Source organism: Neopelma chrysocephalum, unplaced genomic scaffold (assembly GCF_003984885.1).
Source record: "Neopelma chrysocephalum unplaced genomic scaffold, ASM398488v2 Primary Assembly neopelma1_97065, whole genome shotgun sequence".
NCBI classification, from domain to species: Eukaryota; Metazoa; Chordata; class Aves; order Passeriformes; family Pipridae; genus Neopelma; species Neopelma chrysocephalum.
In genome coordinates, this window is record NW_020925707.1 from 1,112,144 (window position 1) to 1,128,691 (window position 16,548).

The 16,548-nt window shown below is 36.4% G+C and overlaps 1 protein-coding gene across 24 annotated transcripts in view; it reads left to right on the forward strand.

Annotated features, from left to right (window-relative positions):
- Positions 1-16,548, forward strand: part of MEF2C (myocyte enhancer factor 2C) — a 135,704-nt gene that overhangs the window by 101,609 nt on the left and 17,547 nt on the right. For 21 of the 24 annotated variants that reach the window (XM_027671302.1, XM_027671324.1, XM_027671311.1 and 18 more), the window contains 2 exons: positions 3,533-3,719; positions 4,898-4,945. In XM_027671302.1, the coding sequence (XP_027527103.1) occupies positions 3,533-3,719; positions 4,898-4,945 (235 nt within the window). The remainder of the gene's footprint in view (positions 1-3,532; positions 3,720-4,897; positions 4,946-16,548) is intronic. The other 3 variants (XM_027671314.1, XM_027671309.1, XM_027671323.1) reach the window with 1 other exon arrangement.

Here is a 16,548-nt window from a genome sequence, read left to right on the forward strand (position 1 = left end):
GCCATCTGCTCTCTTTGGCAGTTGTGTCCAAGCAAGAAAAGACAGAGGGAGGGGAAAAAAAAGAAGACAAAACGTGGCAAACTGCACACACGTTACAGTAAGACTTTATCTATGTCAGAAAAAGACTTTATCTATGTTGGAAAATTAGCAAATGGCAAAGAACATAGTGAGGCGATGGGAGGTACTTATCTCTATGCTGAATGCTTTGAACTGTCCCTGGCATGCTTTTAGCACCAGCCAAATTCTCTCAGATAATTTCTTAGCTGTGGTTGTTGGCCCAGGCCAGGAACAATTCCCAATTGTCAGTTTATATGTAGTCATGACTTTCTGAGGTTGAGAAAGCTTAATGGTATGGACACGGACTGCTCTGTGACCTCAGATGGCCTCAGTTCCTCTCTAGTTCCTACTAATATAGGTATTACGGAAGTGCATCAGAAGCTTTAATGTCCATCAGGCCCAACTGGAATTGATATGCCCCGTGACTTACTACCAGGAATGACTAGGGAATCTGCAGGAGGTTGCAGTTCTTGGTGAAGGATTTATAAAACTGTAATAAATTTGGACAAATTGTAGCTAGAGACTTACTGTTTTGTTCTGGTGTTTATCCAGTCAAACTTCTCTCTCTAACTTTTGACTATGGAGGAGAAGAAATAAAAACTACTATATTCCAGTGTGAATTGTGCTGCAAATCAACAAGCAAAATTACTTTTCCCTGATAAAATTGCCTATGAAGTGCTCTGTAAATAGATGTAAGTAGACCCAGACAGTAGGTAAAAATGAAATCATTAGTACAAAAATTAAGAAACTAATTCAACTTGTTTAAAAAAATATTTTTTAAATGACAAAATAAAAGCTAAGCAACTGTTCACATAACTAGAGAGATTTGCAGCCCCAAGAGCACCCAAGGCTGGAGCTCTTTTGACCTACACTGATGTAGAAAAAGAAGAATCTAGCTCTTCATGGGTTTGGTTTGTACATGGAAGGAAGAGCATAATGGTGAAAGCAGATAAGCTTGTTGAGGTCTAGCAAGACCTTCAGTTTTGCATATGTACCAGTGTTTTAGCTTAGATAACTCAACAGAAATTTGGATAAGGAAAAGATATTAGAGACAATAATAGTCTCTACCCAGGCTCAGAGGACAAATTTCACAGATCTTGTGTCATAGGTGAAGAAGATGTTCTGCAAAGTGCTCTCCAGTGGGTGACAATCTGACGTGGACTGACACTCAAGCAGGCGGAATCATGGGCTCAAAGCCACCAGGCAGAGAGAACTCCATCAAAACCCTGAATGTTGCAAGAATCAGAAATTCCATGTTGGCTTATTCATGTCTCACGTCAGGCTGGAGAGAGAGCTAAGACTTGAGGAGGTATTCACATCCTCGTGTGAATTCACTGGCTAAAACCTTTTGAAAAGGCAGTAACCAGTAGCAGCAGCTAACTTTGAACGCCAGGAGCAGTCATATGCTTCTGACTTACATAGGATTTAGGAACCTCTTGTGTCCTTCTGTGGCCAGTGAAAAGAATGTCTTGCTTCAAAACATACCTTCATCTGATAAAGTGCTTTAGATTATGCTATATGAACCTGTTTCCAAGGAGTCTTGACCTCAGTCATGAGGATGTAAATTACATGTACGTTCTTACATCTGTAGATTAGATGTAGAACATGAGGATTCCCAAAATACCTTACCTTCCTTTCCCATCTCTAGTTCAACCAATCAGGTCTGTGGAAAATACAGCCCTTAGAGTGCATTTCAGCTTCTCAGCAGAGGGAAGCAAGTTCCTGCATGAAGCCCCCAGGCTGGGGAACAGAGCCAGCAGATCCATCTACTCAACCACTGTTGCTATGGCCAGCTCTCACAAAAACCAGGCCACAGGCTACACAGAGGGTATCAGAGCTAAATTAACACCTTTAAATAACTCCCAAGGCATTTGTGTAATCTATCCTTCACATCATACCCTGAACTAAAATCTTGCTCTGTATTTCAGTGGTTAAGCAAAATGATTCCTCTATATTTAGAGCAAAATTTTTTCTGCTTCTAGAAAGGGGAGAGGTTAAAAAAGAAAACAAACCACAGCCAACCTTAATAGATAACTGTAATTTGATGGCTAGTGCTGTAATACACAGGGCGCAGCCAATAGTTTCAGCCAGAGAAGAGATATGTGGGTGGTACAAGGTCAGGGTGCCTCTGTTGCCTTGCAAGCAAATGATGTGTCCAGCTCTCCACATACTCCCTCTAGTTCCTTGAAGACTTACGAGTCCTATCAGCTACCAATAACAAAATTAAAACCTCTGATTTTCTCCCTCAGAATATGTTACAAGCCTCCTTCAAAGAATTTTTGGATGTGTTTAAGCTCTTCAAGCTTATAAGATTTGTAAATGGCAAATTGAGAAGTACTTAGTTTGCATTCAGGTATTGAATATTTAAAATCCTGTCAGGTAATTCTGAAAAAGATTTTCTGATCAAAAAGGCAAGAAATTAATTATTTTAAAAACAAGTAAATTAAATACAGATTTCTAATATGGTTATAATTTTTATAGAAATTCAAGCAAGCACTACCTGAGAAAACCCCAGCCAACAAACTGACAACCAACCAAGGAAACCTGAATTGGGCTTTCTCAGAGCCTAATGAGAATTAGATTCTGCATCTCCTCACACCCTCTGTCAGAGTGGTACATTATTTGGTTCATTTTTGAAAGGGATTCTTTCAAAGGGAAGTGCATCAGGAGACACTCCTGCCTTAAAGTATGTATTGAAAAGTGTATTGAAGAAGTGTCACTAAACACTACCTCCCCACCCAAAAAAGAACCCAAAAAAACCCCAAAAATAAAATAAAATAATGATTAAAAAAAAAAAAAGAACACAAACACTGGTGTGTATCTAAAGTTCTTGTATTTGTTGGCTGTCCGTGAGTAGAACTTTGCTTCTTTTAAGCCCTTCCAAAAGTAATTGGCTGTGTTAGTGTATTTAACGTGATTCGGGATCATTCTGGTTTCTTAAGCAACATAAGCTGAAATTAAAGCCTTCCCTTTTGGATTCCACCCCTTCTAATTTTTCTCCATGCAATGAAGTCATCATAATCATGTACCTTTGATCTTGCAGTCATCTATGACACTAGATTAAGGTGTCATAAGTGAACAATTATGATGTCACAGAATGAAAGAAAAAGAAAATAAGGCTACATAAAGTAGAGGGTTGTTTTAAACAAGAAAAAGAGAAAAAAACTAAAAAAAAAAAAAGGAACATCTTTCCAGTTCTTACAAAGTAAATGTGCAAGCTGCATTAAAGGAAGATGGGATCATGATTCGAAAAATCATATTTAAAAGTTCTTTTGAAACTCTTCTCTTGAGTCTTGTGGAAGGAGGCGAGCATAAATATTTTAACCACCATCTACAGAATATTTTAACCACCATCTACAGAATATTTTAACCACCAACTACAGAATATTTGAACTAAATATAGAGTAACTGTACTTGAAGGCTGTTGTGCTTCTCTACTATTCTCGTCTCTGTTTTCCTTTTTTTGCTTGTACAGGCTGTTCCACCACCAAACTTTGAGATGCCAGTTTCTATCCCGGTGTCCAACCACAACAGTTTGGTGTACAGTAACCCAGTCAGCTCACTGGGAAACCCCAACCTTTTGCCGCTGGCTCATCCTTCTTTGCAAAGAAATAGCATGTCTCCTGGCGTGACACATCGGCCTCCGAGTGCAGGTAACACAGGTAGGATCTGTTCCATCCCATCCCTTCAAGTGCTCTATTATCACCTCCTTGCATGCCTTCGATCACTTTAAACTGTACTCTGAGAAACAAGAAACTCTGTTTTTACCAGTCATAACAGTTTGTCCGAAATTACTGTGTTGAAAAAAATCAAAAGAAGAGCCAAAGAGGTTTCTATTCCCAATTTAGAAAATTTAAAATAAATTAAAAAAAAAATAAAAAAAAATTAGAAAAGGTTCTAGAAAAAGCTGAATATTTACTAAAATTAAAGAAAGTCAATAAAGGATAAAAGGTCAGACAACTTGCTGTTTCATAAAAAGGCAACTTATCTACTTTATTTGTACAACAACTGATTATATCATAAAGCTTAAGAGGGCAGGGAAGAAAATGTAGCCAACGTAAACAAGTTGAAGCAAGTAAATTAGGACATTCTTTATTTAAATAATCAGTCTAGAGGCTAAAAGCAGAATTTATTTTTATTTATTCATTCACAAGTTACTTGATGGGTTAATGTTAGTTGAGCTCTGTACTTGAGTGCCTTGTGTAGCAAGGGATTATGCTTTGTTCTGGTGATGATGAGGGCTCACCTCTGAATAGGATAAATGGGGATTAGGTTGTTTCAATCTGTCTGGCTGCAGCAATATCAAGATCTTTAAGTATACCACATTCAAAGAACTGTTTGAGGTCTCCAAGTGCAAAGAGAACTTTTAAAAATACTTAGAGTGAATGTCTGTAAAAGGCCAAGGAAATTAAAAACTATGTAAATATATATATCTTCTGAGTTACATTCTATTCTAGCAACCTTCAGCCTCTTTCTCCCAATCCTATGTGAAAGCCTTTACTTTCCTGACTAACATTCAACTGAAGATAGATTTCAAGTGAAGGACTACTATACGTAACTTTCACACATAATTTTTCATATGCTGTGGAAGTATGAAAATTAAAAAAAATAAAGAATGAAATGTTGCGTACTACATATCTTTGTTTATCCTTGAAAGGCAAGTGTCTCAGACAGGTAACATTATGATTTTATGGCTATGGGTCTGATTCAATACCAGTTGAAATCAGAGGAAAGAAGTGGTGGATACTGGAGCAGATTTTGATGCTAGAGAAAATGTTCTGAAAGTTTGTGTGTTATAATTTATTGTGCTCATTTATAGTATTTCATTTCAACCCCCTAGGTGGCCTGATGGGTGGGGACCTTACAACTGGTGCAGGCACCAGTGCAGGTAAGGAGAAAAAAATGTATTTCTTTAAGTGAATAAAGGAGTTACTTCAAAGGCTGAGTCCTAAAATAGCTCCATATTGGAGTTGATATATTAGAAATTGATTGGCATCAGTTTAATTCTCCCAACTGGGTGGGGGGGGAGTTGATACTTGTGGTTCTCTTACTAGTAGAAGGAGGTTTGTTTTCCAGCAGTGTCAAATATGTTGCACCTCAACAAATTCCACAGACACAAATGTCTGGTTTCCTTCACATCAGCCTTTCCATACAAACTTTTGGGTACATTGCATACCCCTGTTCAAGCAAAACTCCCAGTGGAGTCAGTGTCAGAAACCGTAATCCTTTTTGAGTCACAGGGAGTTTTTCCTTTGACTTTAGTGGAATTGGGGTTTCATTTTATGAATTTAAGCTTGAGTAAAGATTTCAATATTGAGTCTCTCATTAGACTTCAATGTACTGAGTGCAGATGTGATTTTAAGCCTCTGCTCTAAGACCACTGCTAGTCAGCAAAATCTGTTAGCATTTACTTAAATAATCAGTAATTAACTTTAGTTTTATGTATTTGCTTAAGTGCTTTGAAACACAACAAGGAAAGGATTTTCAAAATACCCAGGCAGAGAAAAAGATTAACCCATTTAGTTCTGCTCCCATAGAACTAATAAGAACCGTACTTGCTAAGTTCTGTGTTATCAAATCAATGTTGTCAGAGTAGTCCCCTTTGCTCAGTAAACTCAGTGGTTTGTTAACAACGTCAGCAATGTTGCATTATGACAAATACAGATTACAAAAGACAATGGCATGATTACTTTTGCAGTTTTAGAAGTAGAAACGTATGTTCAAAGAAAACAACCTGAGTGGTAAAACATTCAATTTTACTGTGTTAACTGCTCTCAATGAGAACTGTATGGAAAAACAGTTGGAAGATTCATTTTGTGCACTATAAACCAAGGCTGATATATGTGGCAATTCCAACATTTCTCTTAAAATTATTTATAAAGAAATTTTGGATATAGTGATTTTTTTTTCTCCTTTGGCTCTCGTCACTCCCCTTTTATCTTCACACGTGGATGAATCACAAATATTTGTACGATGCATTCATAGTAAGATTGTAACTGCACAGCACTGTATCAGAAAAGCGCTTTAAACACATGCTTTGAGGGGGTCATTTTGTATTAACTTCGGAGTAGGGAAGGCAGACCACAGGAGCTTTGCTATTAGTCTTTTTTTTCTAAAAAGAGAAAACATGATAGAAAATTATATATTTGTTCATTATCTCCTGTTAGCCTGCAAAACACAGCCAAAGGTGGTGTTCGCATTTCATCTTTCTTTTTGAGCTCGAGTAGAAACTTCAGAAACAGCAGCAGAGGAACTGGGATAGGAATTGATCGCTCTATTAAGGGGCTCCCTCTTCTGGCTCATTTAGAAATATCATTGCCTGGTTACTGGTCTCCCGTTCCTTTAAATAGACGCTGGATAGCAATTAGTAAAGAAGACAATGTTTCTTTTAAAAGAGGAGCATACATGTGCATTTGTCTTAATAATCCTTGCGCTTAATAAAATCTGTACATCAGTATACCGGTTGAAAATTTATATTCTTTCTAAATATTTTTTTTTTCCCTTGGAAATATATTAAAAACATATATAAGCATAGGGAGCCAGATAGCTTGATTATTTACTCGCAAATTAAGAATTTGCAGTTCTGGCACACTGTGTTATGCATTAAGCTCTCAAGCAATGTAACTTTGGAGTAGGCAATTGATTTCAGAGGCATATATACAAGGGACATAGCTAGGAATGCATCATAAATATTTAATCGCATGAATAGTCTTTGTTCTTTATCTGGCAATAAGTGCCCTAAACACCATTAAAGAAGCATTTTCTAAATCTCTTCAGTGAGGAACAGTAGGAAGAATTTGATATAGCACCGAAGAAAAATGGAAAGGTCTTAGTTGCATCATTCCGCAATGGCACTGTTTTGGACAGTCCTCTTTCTTTAGGGTGCAGAAGAATAAACATCAAAAGTTCTCTTTGTTCATAATTTTTCACAAGAACAGAGACCTCTGTGTTTTCTTCTAATTGTCATCTTAGAAGCTGATCATGTGCCTTAATCTGTTTGGGTTCATATTTCTGGACAAATTAGAACATTATGAATTTGCATTTTTCCACAATGCTCAAAAATAGCGTATATTCAAAATAAGACTCAAGAAGAGTCTAAATAGTTTCATTTCTGCCATTATAAAATGAAACTACTTTTATTACTAATGGCAGGCCTCGGTTTCTTCACTCCTTCAACAAATTACATTATAACAAATTACGTTATGATTGCAATATCAGAAATGGGAAGAGATTATTTAAGCCCATGTTTTGAGAAGTATGTTATTTCACTGGTTTGGATTATTTCAAGTATTAACCCTGGAATCATCCACAATTTACCTTGGGAGTCAACCCAAGGCATAAATAGAACTTAAAAAGCTGACTACTTCTTTATTATCTTACACAACTAATTACCATCAGTGGTATTTTTAAGTTGAACCAAGGTTATCTCAGGTTTGTTAGAGTAAATTTGCTCTTAACACTGATTGAATAGTTTCTGTCATGTGATAGTAGCAACTGCCAATAAAATCAGAGTGAACTTCACGTTTAGTAGCATTGCTAAATTATAAACACAACAATGTCTTTGGCACTATTCTCTCAGTGGTATTTGATCAAAAGAGAGAACCAGAACTTTCTGGATGCAAATTGGCATGCTCTAAACCCATTCTATCTTACCACATAACTAATATGAAGACTGATTTATTTACTTGTTGGCATCATAGACTATATGAAATTCTTTTAATTTCTAGAGAGTGTATTCTTCAACAAAACCACTTAACGGTACCTTTACTATAAATAAATAATGTTGATGAAGTTTTAGTACTGTAAATTATCTGAACTCAATTTTTATTCAGTGGCTCATTATTTATGTTGAAAGTTTGATAAAAGATTAAAACTTATAAAATATTTCAAAAGTTTTAAAATAGAACAGTATTGGGGGATGTCTTTCTTTGCATCTGTACTTCTAACTTTTGATTTTAGGATTAAATTCTGTTTTTAAATTGAATTCTGGTTTTGATATTTATATGTTTTTCAGATTAAGACATTTTATGATTTTCTTTTTAAATAGGCAGGATTACTATATGCTTAAAACTACTATAGACAATAAAATCAAAAGAAAAATTCTGTCTCAAGTTTTAAATACAGGATGGGTATAAAATAAAAGATATACTTGCTATAACTGTTTATTTATGTAATTTTTTGTTTCCTTATTTGATTTCTGTACTGCCTCCATCTTGACATTAATATTAAACTAAAGAAGCAAGTTAGTCAAAAGTACTTAGGACTCTACAAATGCTACCAGAGAACTAAGTGCTTGCTCTGTTTTGATCTGGCATCCTCAAACTACCTTTAATCCTGTTCTTAAAAAAAATTAGAAAGATCATCAATGAATTTTGAAAAATTCATCCAATGTCTCTTTAATAACTGCATCCTGTATTTACCTATAAATCAGTAGCTAGTCATTTCCTTCTGGAAATTAAGCTAACAATTGCCTCCTCATCTTCTGAGGGCTGAGATCCTGAAATGCCAGCCAGTATTATAATTTGGTAGTGCTTTCCTTCTCTTTGTTCTTTTCTTGATTGTGTACTGACTGTGGGTGAAGGTATTATACATTCTACTAGTATTTCAAGAACATGGGAATATATATAATAGTAGCAGTTTTTAACTTCTAAGCCTTCAGGGCAGAGGCAATCTGGATGGTGTCTTCTCAAAAAAGAGTGGTTTACTAAAAAGACACAATCTGCCCAAATAAGCCAACCAGCAGTACCAAAAAAATAAGCAAGATTTTAAAAGGCATCTACCTGCATGTCTTTTGAAACTATAAATACAAATGAGAAAATTAATATTAAAAATTTAAAAATAATTAAAAGGCTATGTAAATATTCTCCACTGTGCCCTGAAATCATGCTTGGCACAGTCAAAAGAAGGTTGGGCTACAAGTGTGGAATGTGTTAAATAAACAAGTGAGCTTGGGATAGTGATTCTCAAACCACAGTTTATGGGCAGCCTGTTCGGATTGGGTTTGCCAGGGAGAGCATGATAGGTTGTTGCCTGTCCCTTATTACTTGTTGAGTGCACTAGCCCACAGACTTCTGATCCAAAGATTGGGCAAAATGCAGAACAGAAGCATAGTAAACAATAGTTCTTGTCCAAGGAAGCTTATAGTCCCAAAGAACACTCATTCATAACAGAGTTTGTGATGCAATAGTGCCAAATCAAAATAACAAGAATTCATAAACTGGCAGCTTGACTTAAAACCATGGAGGGGGATACTAAATGAAAAACATAGCAGCTCTCTTTTTCTCTTTTCCACTTGTATTATGTCATTAAGTGTTCCTTTTCCACGCTTACCTCCATATAGGGAGTATATATGTACTTTTCCTTCAGTGTTTTAAGGGAAGTACCTACAGGTAGGAGATTTTGATAAAGCAGGAAGAACACTAGAACATGTTTGACAGGTCTAATACATAGTAGAAAGACAATAGTCTATCCAACAGTAACTGAACTTCATACCTATGTAGGGAGACAACACAGGCCTTTCCAAATTTAATTTCTGTTTCTGCCCTGAGCAACTGTTTTTTATGGCTTATTGAGTCTCTTTTCGTATGTGTGAAAATCACAAAATATCTGAAAGATAGATGCTGCTGTCCCTGTAAAAATTTTAAAAAAATCTTGCAGTGGGTGTCATATGCAAAGATAAACATGTATCTTCAGCTAACTCATGTGACCTCTTACCAAAGAAAAGATCCACGCAAGCTCCTTCTTAGAAGACATCAGTGAAAATCCGTGAAAATTTGGTCTTAATTAGGTTTCCACCTGTTGTAAAGTGTTGACTTAGTAATTTATTTAGTCATTCCCTGTCTCTTCATTGCTTTAATCAACAATGTCTCAATATTTGTATTTATGTAAAGACAGCTTGAAAAAATTGAAAGGGAGAAAGCCCTAAGTTCACATGTAATGAACAATTAAGTGAGTCATACAAACTGGTTCTTTCTAAGTGGGATTTTAAAGACAGGCATGATTGACTTCCTTTATGACAAAAAGTTTCAAATGTTCCTCAAGACTAATTTGGATTCTTTAGATAAAATCCTTTTCCTAGTGAAGTCTGGGGGAGTTTTATGCTTTCCTTAAATGAGACAGGAATTTCACTGTTTTTTCTGTCTGTGCATTCTTGCTCACTAAGACATCACACAGTCTTCTGTTGCAATCCATACCCTTGTTTGAAATCAGAAAGCACTGCTTAAATTTCAAACCAAATTAAGTAGTATTATGTACGTGCAAAATACTTTACTTTTGCCTGCCTATCTGTTCTAAAAAAAAAAAAATTAACAATTATTTCTAAAATTTCTTTCAGGAAGCAAGAAAATACATTTTCAAACAAGGTCTTCTCTTTATAATTGGAATTATTGAAATATTTTTCGTTGAAAAAGCAGTTTCCTCAAAATGGTAATTGATTTCAAATAGCCAAAAAAGGAAATTATTTGTCATCAGCAAATAATTTGTTAAAAGCAGATGACTGACAAAAGGGTTATGGCTTTAAACTGAAGGAGGGCAGATTTAGATTAGGTATTAGGAAGAAATTCTTAACTGTGAGGGTGGTGATGCACTGGAACAGGTCACCCAGAAAAGCTGTGGGTGCTCCACCCCTGGAAGTGTTCAAGGCTGGGTTGGATGGGGCTTTGAGCAACTTCTAGTGAAAGGTGTTCCTGCCCTTTGGACAGGGCATTTGGAACTAGATGATCTTTAAGTTCCCTTTCAGCCCAAACCATTCTGTGATTCTATGATATGATTTGTCAAAGTCTCTCACAGGTAGTCAGAAGAGACAAGTCCTCTACTCTTCTCAGGCTTGTATTTTTCTCCTATAAAGCTTCAGCAAATATTACATTTCTCAGCAATATAGTTTCTTCTCTGACATCACATTCTGGTTTGTTTTTAATTATTGTAACTCTGGATCAATTCATATGCAAAAAAAGAAAAAATACTGTTTATTTTTTGCATAAACAGAACTAGAATGAAGCATCTTTTCAGCTAGCATACTTATAAGAGGGCAGCTAAGTCCTGCAAACATATTTTGGAGAGGGGTTTATCTCGGACCAGTGAGGGCCAGATAGGAATTGCGCACATTTTGAGATCAGGTCTATGCCAGTAACTGCAAGATCATTGGAAAAGCTGTGATGCAGGCTGAGTTTCATCTGACTATGGAAAACCACCCTCAATATCTGGTGTTGGCCTCTCCTATTAGACTAAACCTTAGTGTGGAAGACCAGTGTATTCCTAGTGCAGAGCATGGACTAACATTTGCAGGTGTGAACAGTGAATGAGGAGAGACCATTACACAAGGTCTGGGACATTGCAGTGTGCCAGCTCCTCATGGTAGCAGATACAACACCAGTAATGGGCAAGATAGCTGTTTCACTATGGTAAGACACTTCTGAATGACTCTGATCCCTGATGTTTTGTTTGGACCTTACAAAACTGTGACACAAGAGTATATTCCTGTTGCTCATTGTGCAGTGCCCACATGTCTAAACTACAGACACATAATATTTATAAAGCACAAAACTGAAGACCACTGTGCCTTAAGTGATTTTTCTCAGTAATTACAACTTAGTTACTGTGCTGATTAGGTGAAGCTTCAAGCCAAACAAGATAATGTGAAATATAGGGATGCTGAGATGAGCATAGCTATTGATAAATAATGGTGTTAGAACAAAATAGTGCTGTGGAAGTTGAAATAAATGAATCAATACAATCAGAAGTAAAGATATAGGAAAGATAGTGTTTCTACATGAAAGCTGTATGATCTGAGATTCCTGAAATTAGGTGTCATTAAAGAATTATGAAGGCAAATAGTGCTATGATGTCCGGTGCTATGATTGGACGTTATATTATAAACACAATGGCAATAGTAACTGTACTGCAAGATTAAAAAAACACAAACAGGACCTGGACTTGAATCATCTATTGCCCTGTTTCCTTGCTGAGGGAAAAAAAGTAAAAAGAGAGAAATGATGATCATTGAAGAAGAAGAAAGAGCATTCCCCCTTCTCTCAGTGTATAATTTGCCACAGACCCTCACTATCTAGGACATACACCCCTATTCCAAAGGCTGCAAGGAGGGAGTCCATGGATGTGCTGAAATATCTTCCTGCCACTTGGGAAAACTAATTGCAATGAGAAATGTTTTGAAGCGTTTCTGACAGTTCCTTGTGTGGGTAGCTACAGGCTAATTCGAGACAGTCAGGTGCCACCTTTGCATTTATTTTATTCAGGTGTGAACTTCTAAAGTGGGAGAATAGTTAGTGCAAGAACTAATTTAGAAACATTTAAATATGTCTTTTTTTATAGCAATAAAACCTAACTGCAGTGTTGGTGATCAGGCTAGCTTCCCCTGCACATTACGCAGCAGTAAAGTATTTGCATGCAGGTGTAGTGGTCTGTGATGCGCAAGTCAGGTTTATGTTCTCATAGTCTTTCTTCCTCCATCTAAATAAACTAATTTATTTCTTCATTCAGCTGAAAAATCATCTCAAATTTCTAGGCTCCTAGATTTGTGACATGTCCTTAGATTTTCAGAAAAGTATTTTATATATGTTTTGCATCGTCAAGTACCCAAAGAGCCACCTCTTTACTTTCAGCCTCTGTCTGAGAAGCATCATTGCTGTCCAGAATGAAATCTGAGCCCAGTTGCTGCAGTATGGGAGAAAAGTGCCCCTTTGCAGCAATAGTTATGTGCACCAGCAAATACTCCACATACAGTAGATTGTCAAGATGTTCCAATTTTTACATGCACTCACCCACAGATTAGAAATAATTTTGGCTAGATCATCCCCGTATACAGTTCACTAAGGTAGCTGGCAGTACTCAATATGAAGATTTTATAAGGAGAGCTAATTCTTGCATGCGGGACATGCCACCACCACACGCTGAGGTCAGGGAGCAGCTGGAGACCTGGAACAGCAGAGGTTCCTGGGGGTGCAGAGCTGGGGCTTCGTAGCCTGGTCCCAGCCAGGGAGCAGGGTCAGGGAGAGGTAGCCCAGGGCAGACCCAGACCCAGGCATCAGGCACCTCCTTGGGGATGAGGATGGAGCAGAATGTCAGCCTATGGATGGGCATCTGGTGAGGCAAACCATTAGACTGATTAGAGGACTATTCATGGCACTAAACACAACATTTAGCAATAAGGTACATGCTGTCTCAATATGTAGCATAAGTACTTGAACCAGCAAAGGGACAAAGCAAAACTGAATAGTTTGAGCCACAGAACAGAGAAGTCACTTTCTTCATAATATACTACAAATATAAGGAAATAATACACAGAGTTTTCCTTGGAAAATTTGAAGAGGCTCTTTACCTCCACTGCAGTGGAAGCACTGGAGATTTGCTTGATTTCCAAAATGAGAATTCACCCAGAATAATTAAATGGGGTGCACAGTCTGACTTTTAGCTTTGTGTAGTCCCAGTGCAGATTGCATGTACACTTAAATTGCCTACAGTATTGGGAGTATTTTAGTGGTTCCCAAATACTATCTTTTTTCCCACACAGAACAACAATAATGCCATTAGTGCCCTTTACATCTCTTTAAAGGGCAAGAAGTTCCCATTGACAGTTATGCAACCTCCTTGGCAAGAATGGGTGACTAGGGAGGGATAGCTTAGTCTTACATTGCTGTAGAAATCTCTACCTTCTTATTTACACTATTTCTAAATGGTTAGTTCTAAAACTAGCAAAGAGGTTTTGAGATAGTTTTGTCCTGGTTCTCCTCTCATTCTTCCAAATGCTTGTGTGTTCTCCAAACTGCCATCCTGTTTCAGCTGATAATTCCTAGGATGCCTGAGAATTCTTCCACACAGTCAGTAGGTTTTGTATGATTCCCTGTAATTCAGTAAAGAATTAGTTCAGTGTTGTGGGAATGGGCAGTTACTTTAACATAAAGATTTCCTTTTTTCTGGGTGAGGCTAAGTGCAGATTGGTTTTCTTTTCCCACTTGCAGTTAGTAAAGATTGTGTACTGTGAATGACTAGCATTTAACATGTGAGTAAGAACATTCAATTACCTTTTTTTAAAATTATTTTTAGGTGAACACCAATACAGCTTCCTAGCGCTAATGCTTTGTTGCTGGTATGTGTTTATTTTGGGTGGTAAACTATAGCCTATTCCAACAGTGTCCAAGCATTAAAAAATAAAATAAAATAAAAAAGACACATGATGTAAGAGAGAAAAGAGAGAAATTTGCCTTTTAATTGCTGGTAGGAACAATTAGCAATCCTTCAGAAAGTGGGAAAATTAACTGAGTGAAGAGTGCAAAACTGTGTATAAATTTAGCAAAATTTCTCCTACTGGATTGATTTTGTTGTATACATATATATTTTGAGATGGAGTTGATTTGTGGCATAGTTTGCTCTGATGTATATATAGATTAATTCTATGTTTAACATTCGTTATAAGAGGCTTGGTGGTCAGTCAAAATGTCATGTATGTGGGATATGCATTTAACATAACCCAGTAAGAAGCAGAAATCCTCTATGAAATTGAAAGTACATATTCATCTTAGAAGAAATACAAAAATTTTCATAAGTAAGAAAATACACTTGTTGGAAACTTGAAAGGAGCATTGATATTTATTAAAACCCCTTCAAGAATTTGAATGTTTTTTCCTATTAAAAATAATGTAGGTAGACATCCCAGATTCCTAAGGATCTCGTAAGTTCTCAATACATATGGTCAGTGAAAAACACTAGAGTAAAGAAAAGAGAAGAAAGGACGTATAAATTGTATGTCTTATTCTTTGTGCTTGTAGGACTACCATAGAGGATTTTTCATTCAATATATTTTTATATCTTTGAAATCACTATTTAGAAAAAAAAGAGTAGGAACATGACAGCTTCAAAAGTCCAAGAAATCAAAATATAAAAATTTTCTAATTTTTCAAGACTTAAGGGCTTTGAATTATGACAATACTGATCAAGAATGTTGAGAGATAAGGAAAAAAGTATTCTTTCCTTATTTGTGTTACCTTAACACATGGAAAGTGTCCTGGCTTAAATACTCAGTACAAAATTATTACCCTGACTCTGAGAATATCAAGAATTGCAGCCACTTGGCAATGCCTGTAAGCCAATGACCATAACTCTTTATAAGGTACAGGTGTTCCTAATGAGGGATGAAAGGAGAGAAGTGAACTTTGCTCTCTGTCCTGTCCTGAGTAGACTTGTGCCCTTCTGGTATCCTTAAGTTCTTAAAATGTGGAAGGGACCACTTAAGATAGTATTTCATGAATTTGTAATATAGTTAAACTTGTGGCTTTCCATGAGTAAATGGATTTTTTCTTTTTAATAATTCTTCTTGATTGAGTAACTCTTGGTGCACAAAAATACATTTTCTGGATGTTTTTAAAAAGTGATATTGCAGGGATTAATTGTGCAGTTTGTACTTGGATGGAATTCCTTCTAAAGTCAATGGCATCCTTGCCTAAATGCACAGTATGGGAGCATGCCCAAGAAGAGCGTTCGGTGCTCATAAGGCACTTGTCCTTATATTCTGCCATTAGTCCAAATGCAAAGTCTGGCACTGCATCTCTTGATATGTGCTGCTACCCTAACTCTGTCTAGAAACAAGCTCTTTTCTGTGTAAAATATTTTTACTCTCTCAAGTCAGTATAACAAATAATACAAGGAAATATAATTTTCTCTGAAAACTTATTGATTTGAAAATGCTGTAAATTTGCAAATTCTGACATATGCCCTTTAAAACTTGTGCATCCACTGGTTTTATTTTCATTATGCACTACAGAATATATTCATACTGTTTAAAAATGTTCTATTCCAGCAGAAATATGGCTTTTAACCAAATAAAAATGTAAAGCCAACTTGCTCTAAAATCCATCTGGTTTTCATTTTCTTGTAATCTATAATCAGGAAATCCATTCATCCACGACATATAATTTTTGCACTTTCAAGTGGATAGTGAAATGCAATGTTCTACATAGAGTCACATCTAAATTGATAATTGTCCAGGCAAAGTGTAATTTTAAAGTATGGGATGAATGAAGGTTTAATTTGTACATTAGAAGTCTTATACTTTTTTTTATTGCCTCTGAATGTAAATGAGGCTATTCTGTTGAGCCAATTTTTCTGAAGGTGGGACAACTGCCTCAGAGCAGGCCACAGCCCTCTTGAGTTAAAAGGATACAGTTTAAGGAGCTGGTTTAAATGCAGACTCCTCTTAACTGTAAACCGCATGCATGCATTCATCATTGATTTCCAAATGATGGGTTTCTGTATCACTGGTTTAAGGTCCACAGTCTTACATTCCTGAATCCTCATTATACCAGAAGAATAACAATTTGGTGACTGGAAAGAGGAATGGTTATTACATGGCTCCAAAATGCTAGATGGTATAATATGCCATGAACAGCAGAAATCTCCTCGTAAAGAGAGGATTGCAATACTTCTTTAAAAGAATTTGATGCTTTTAGATATAAATGTAAGAAATCTTATCACTGTTCAAAC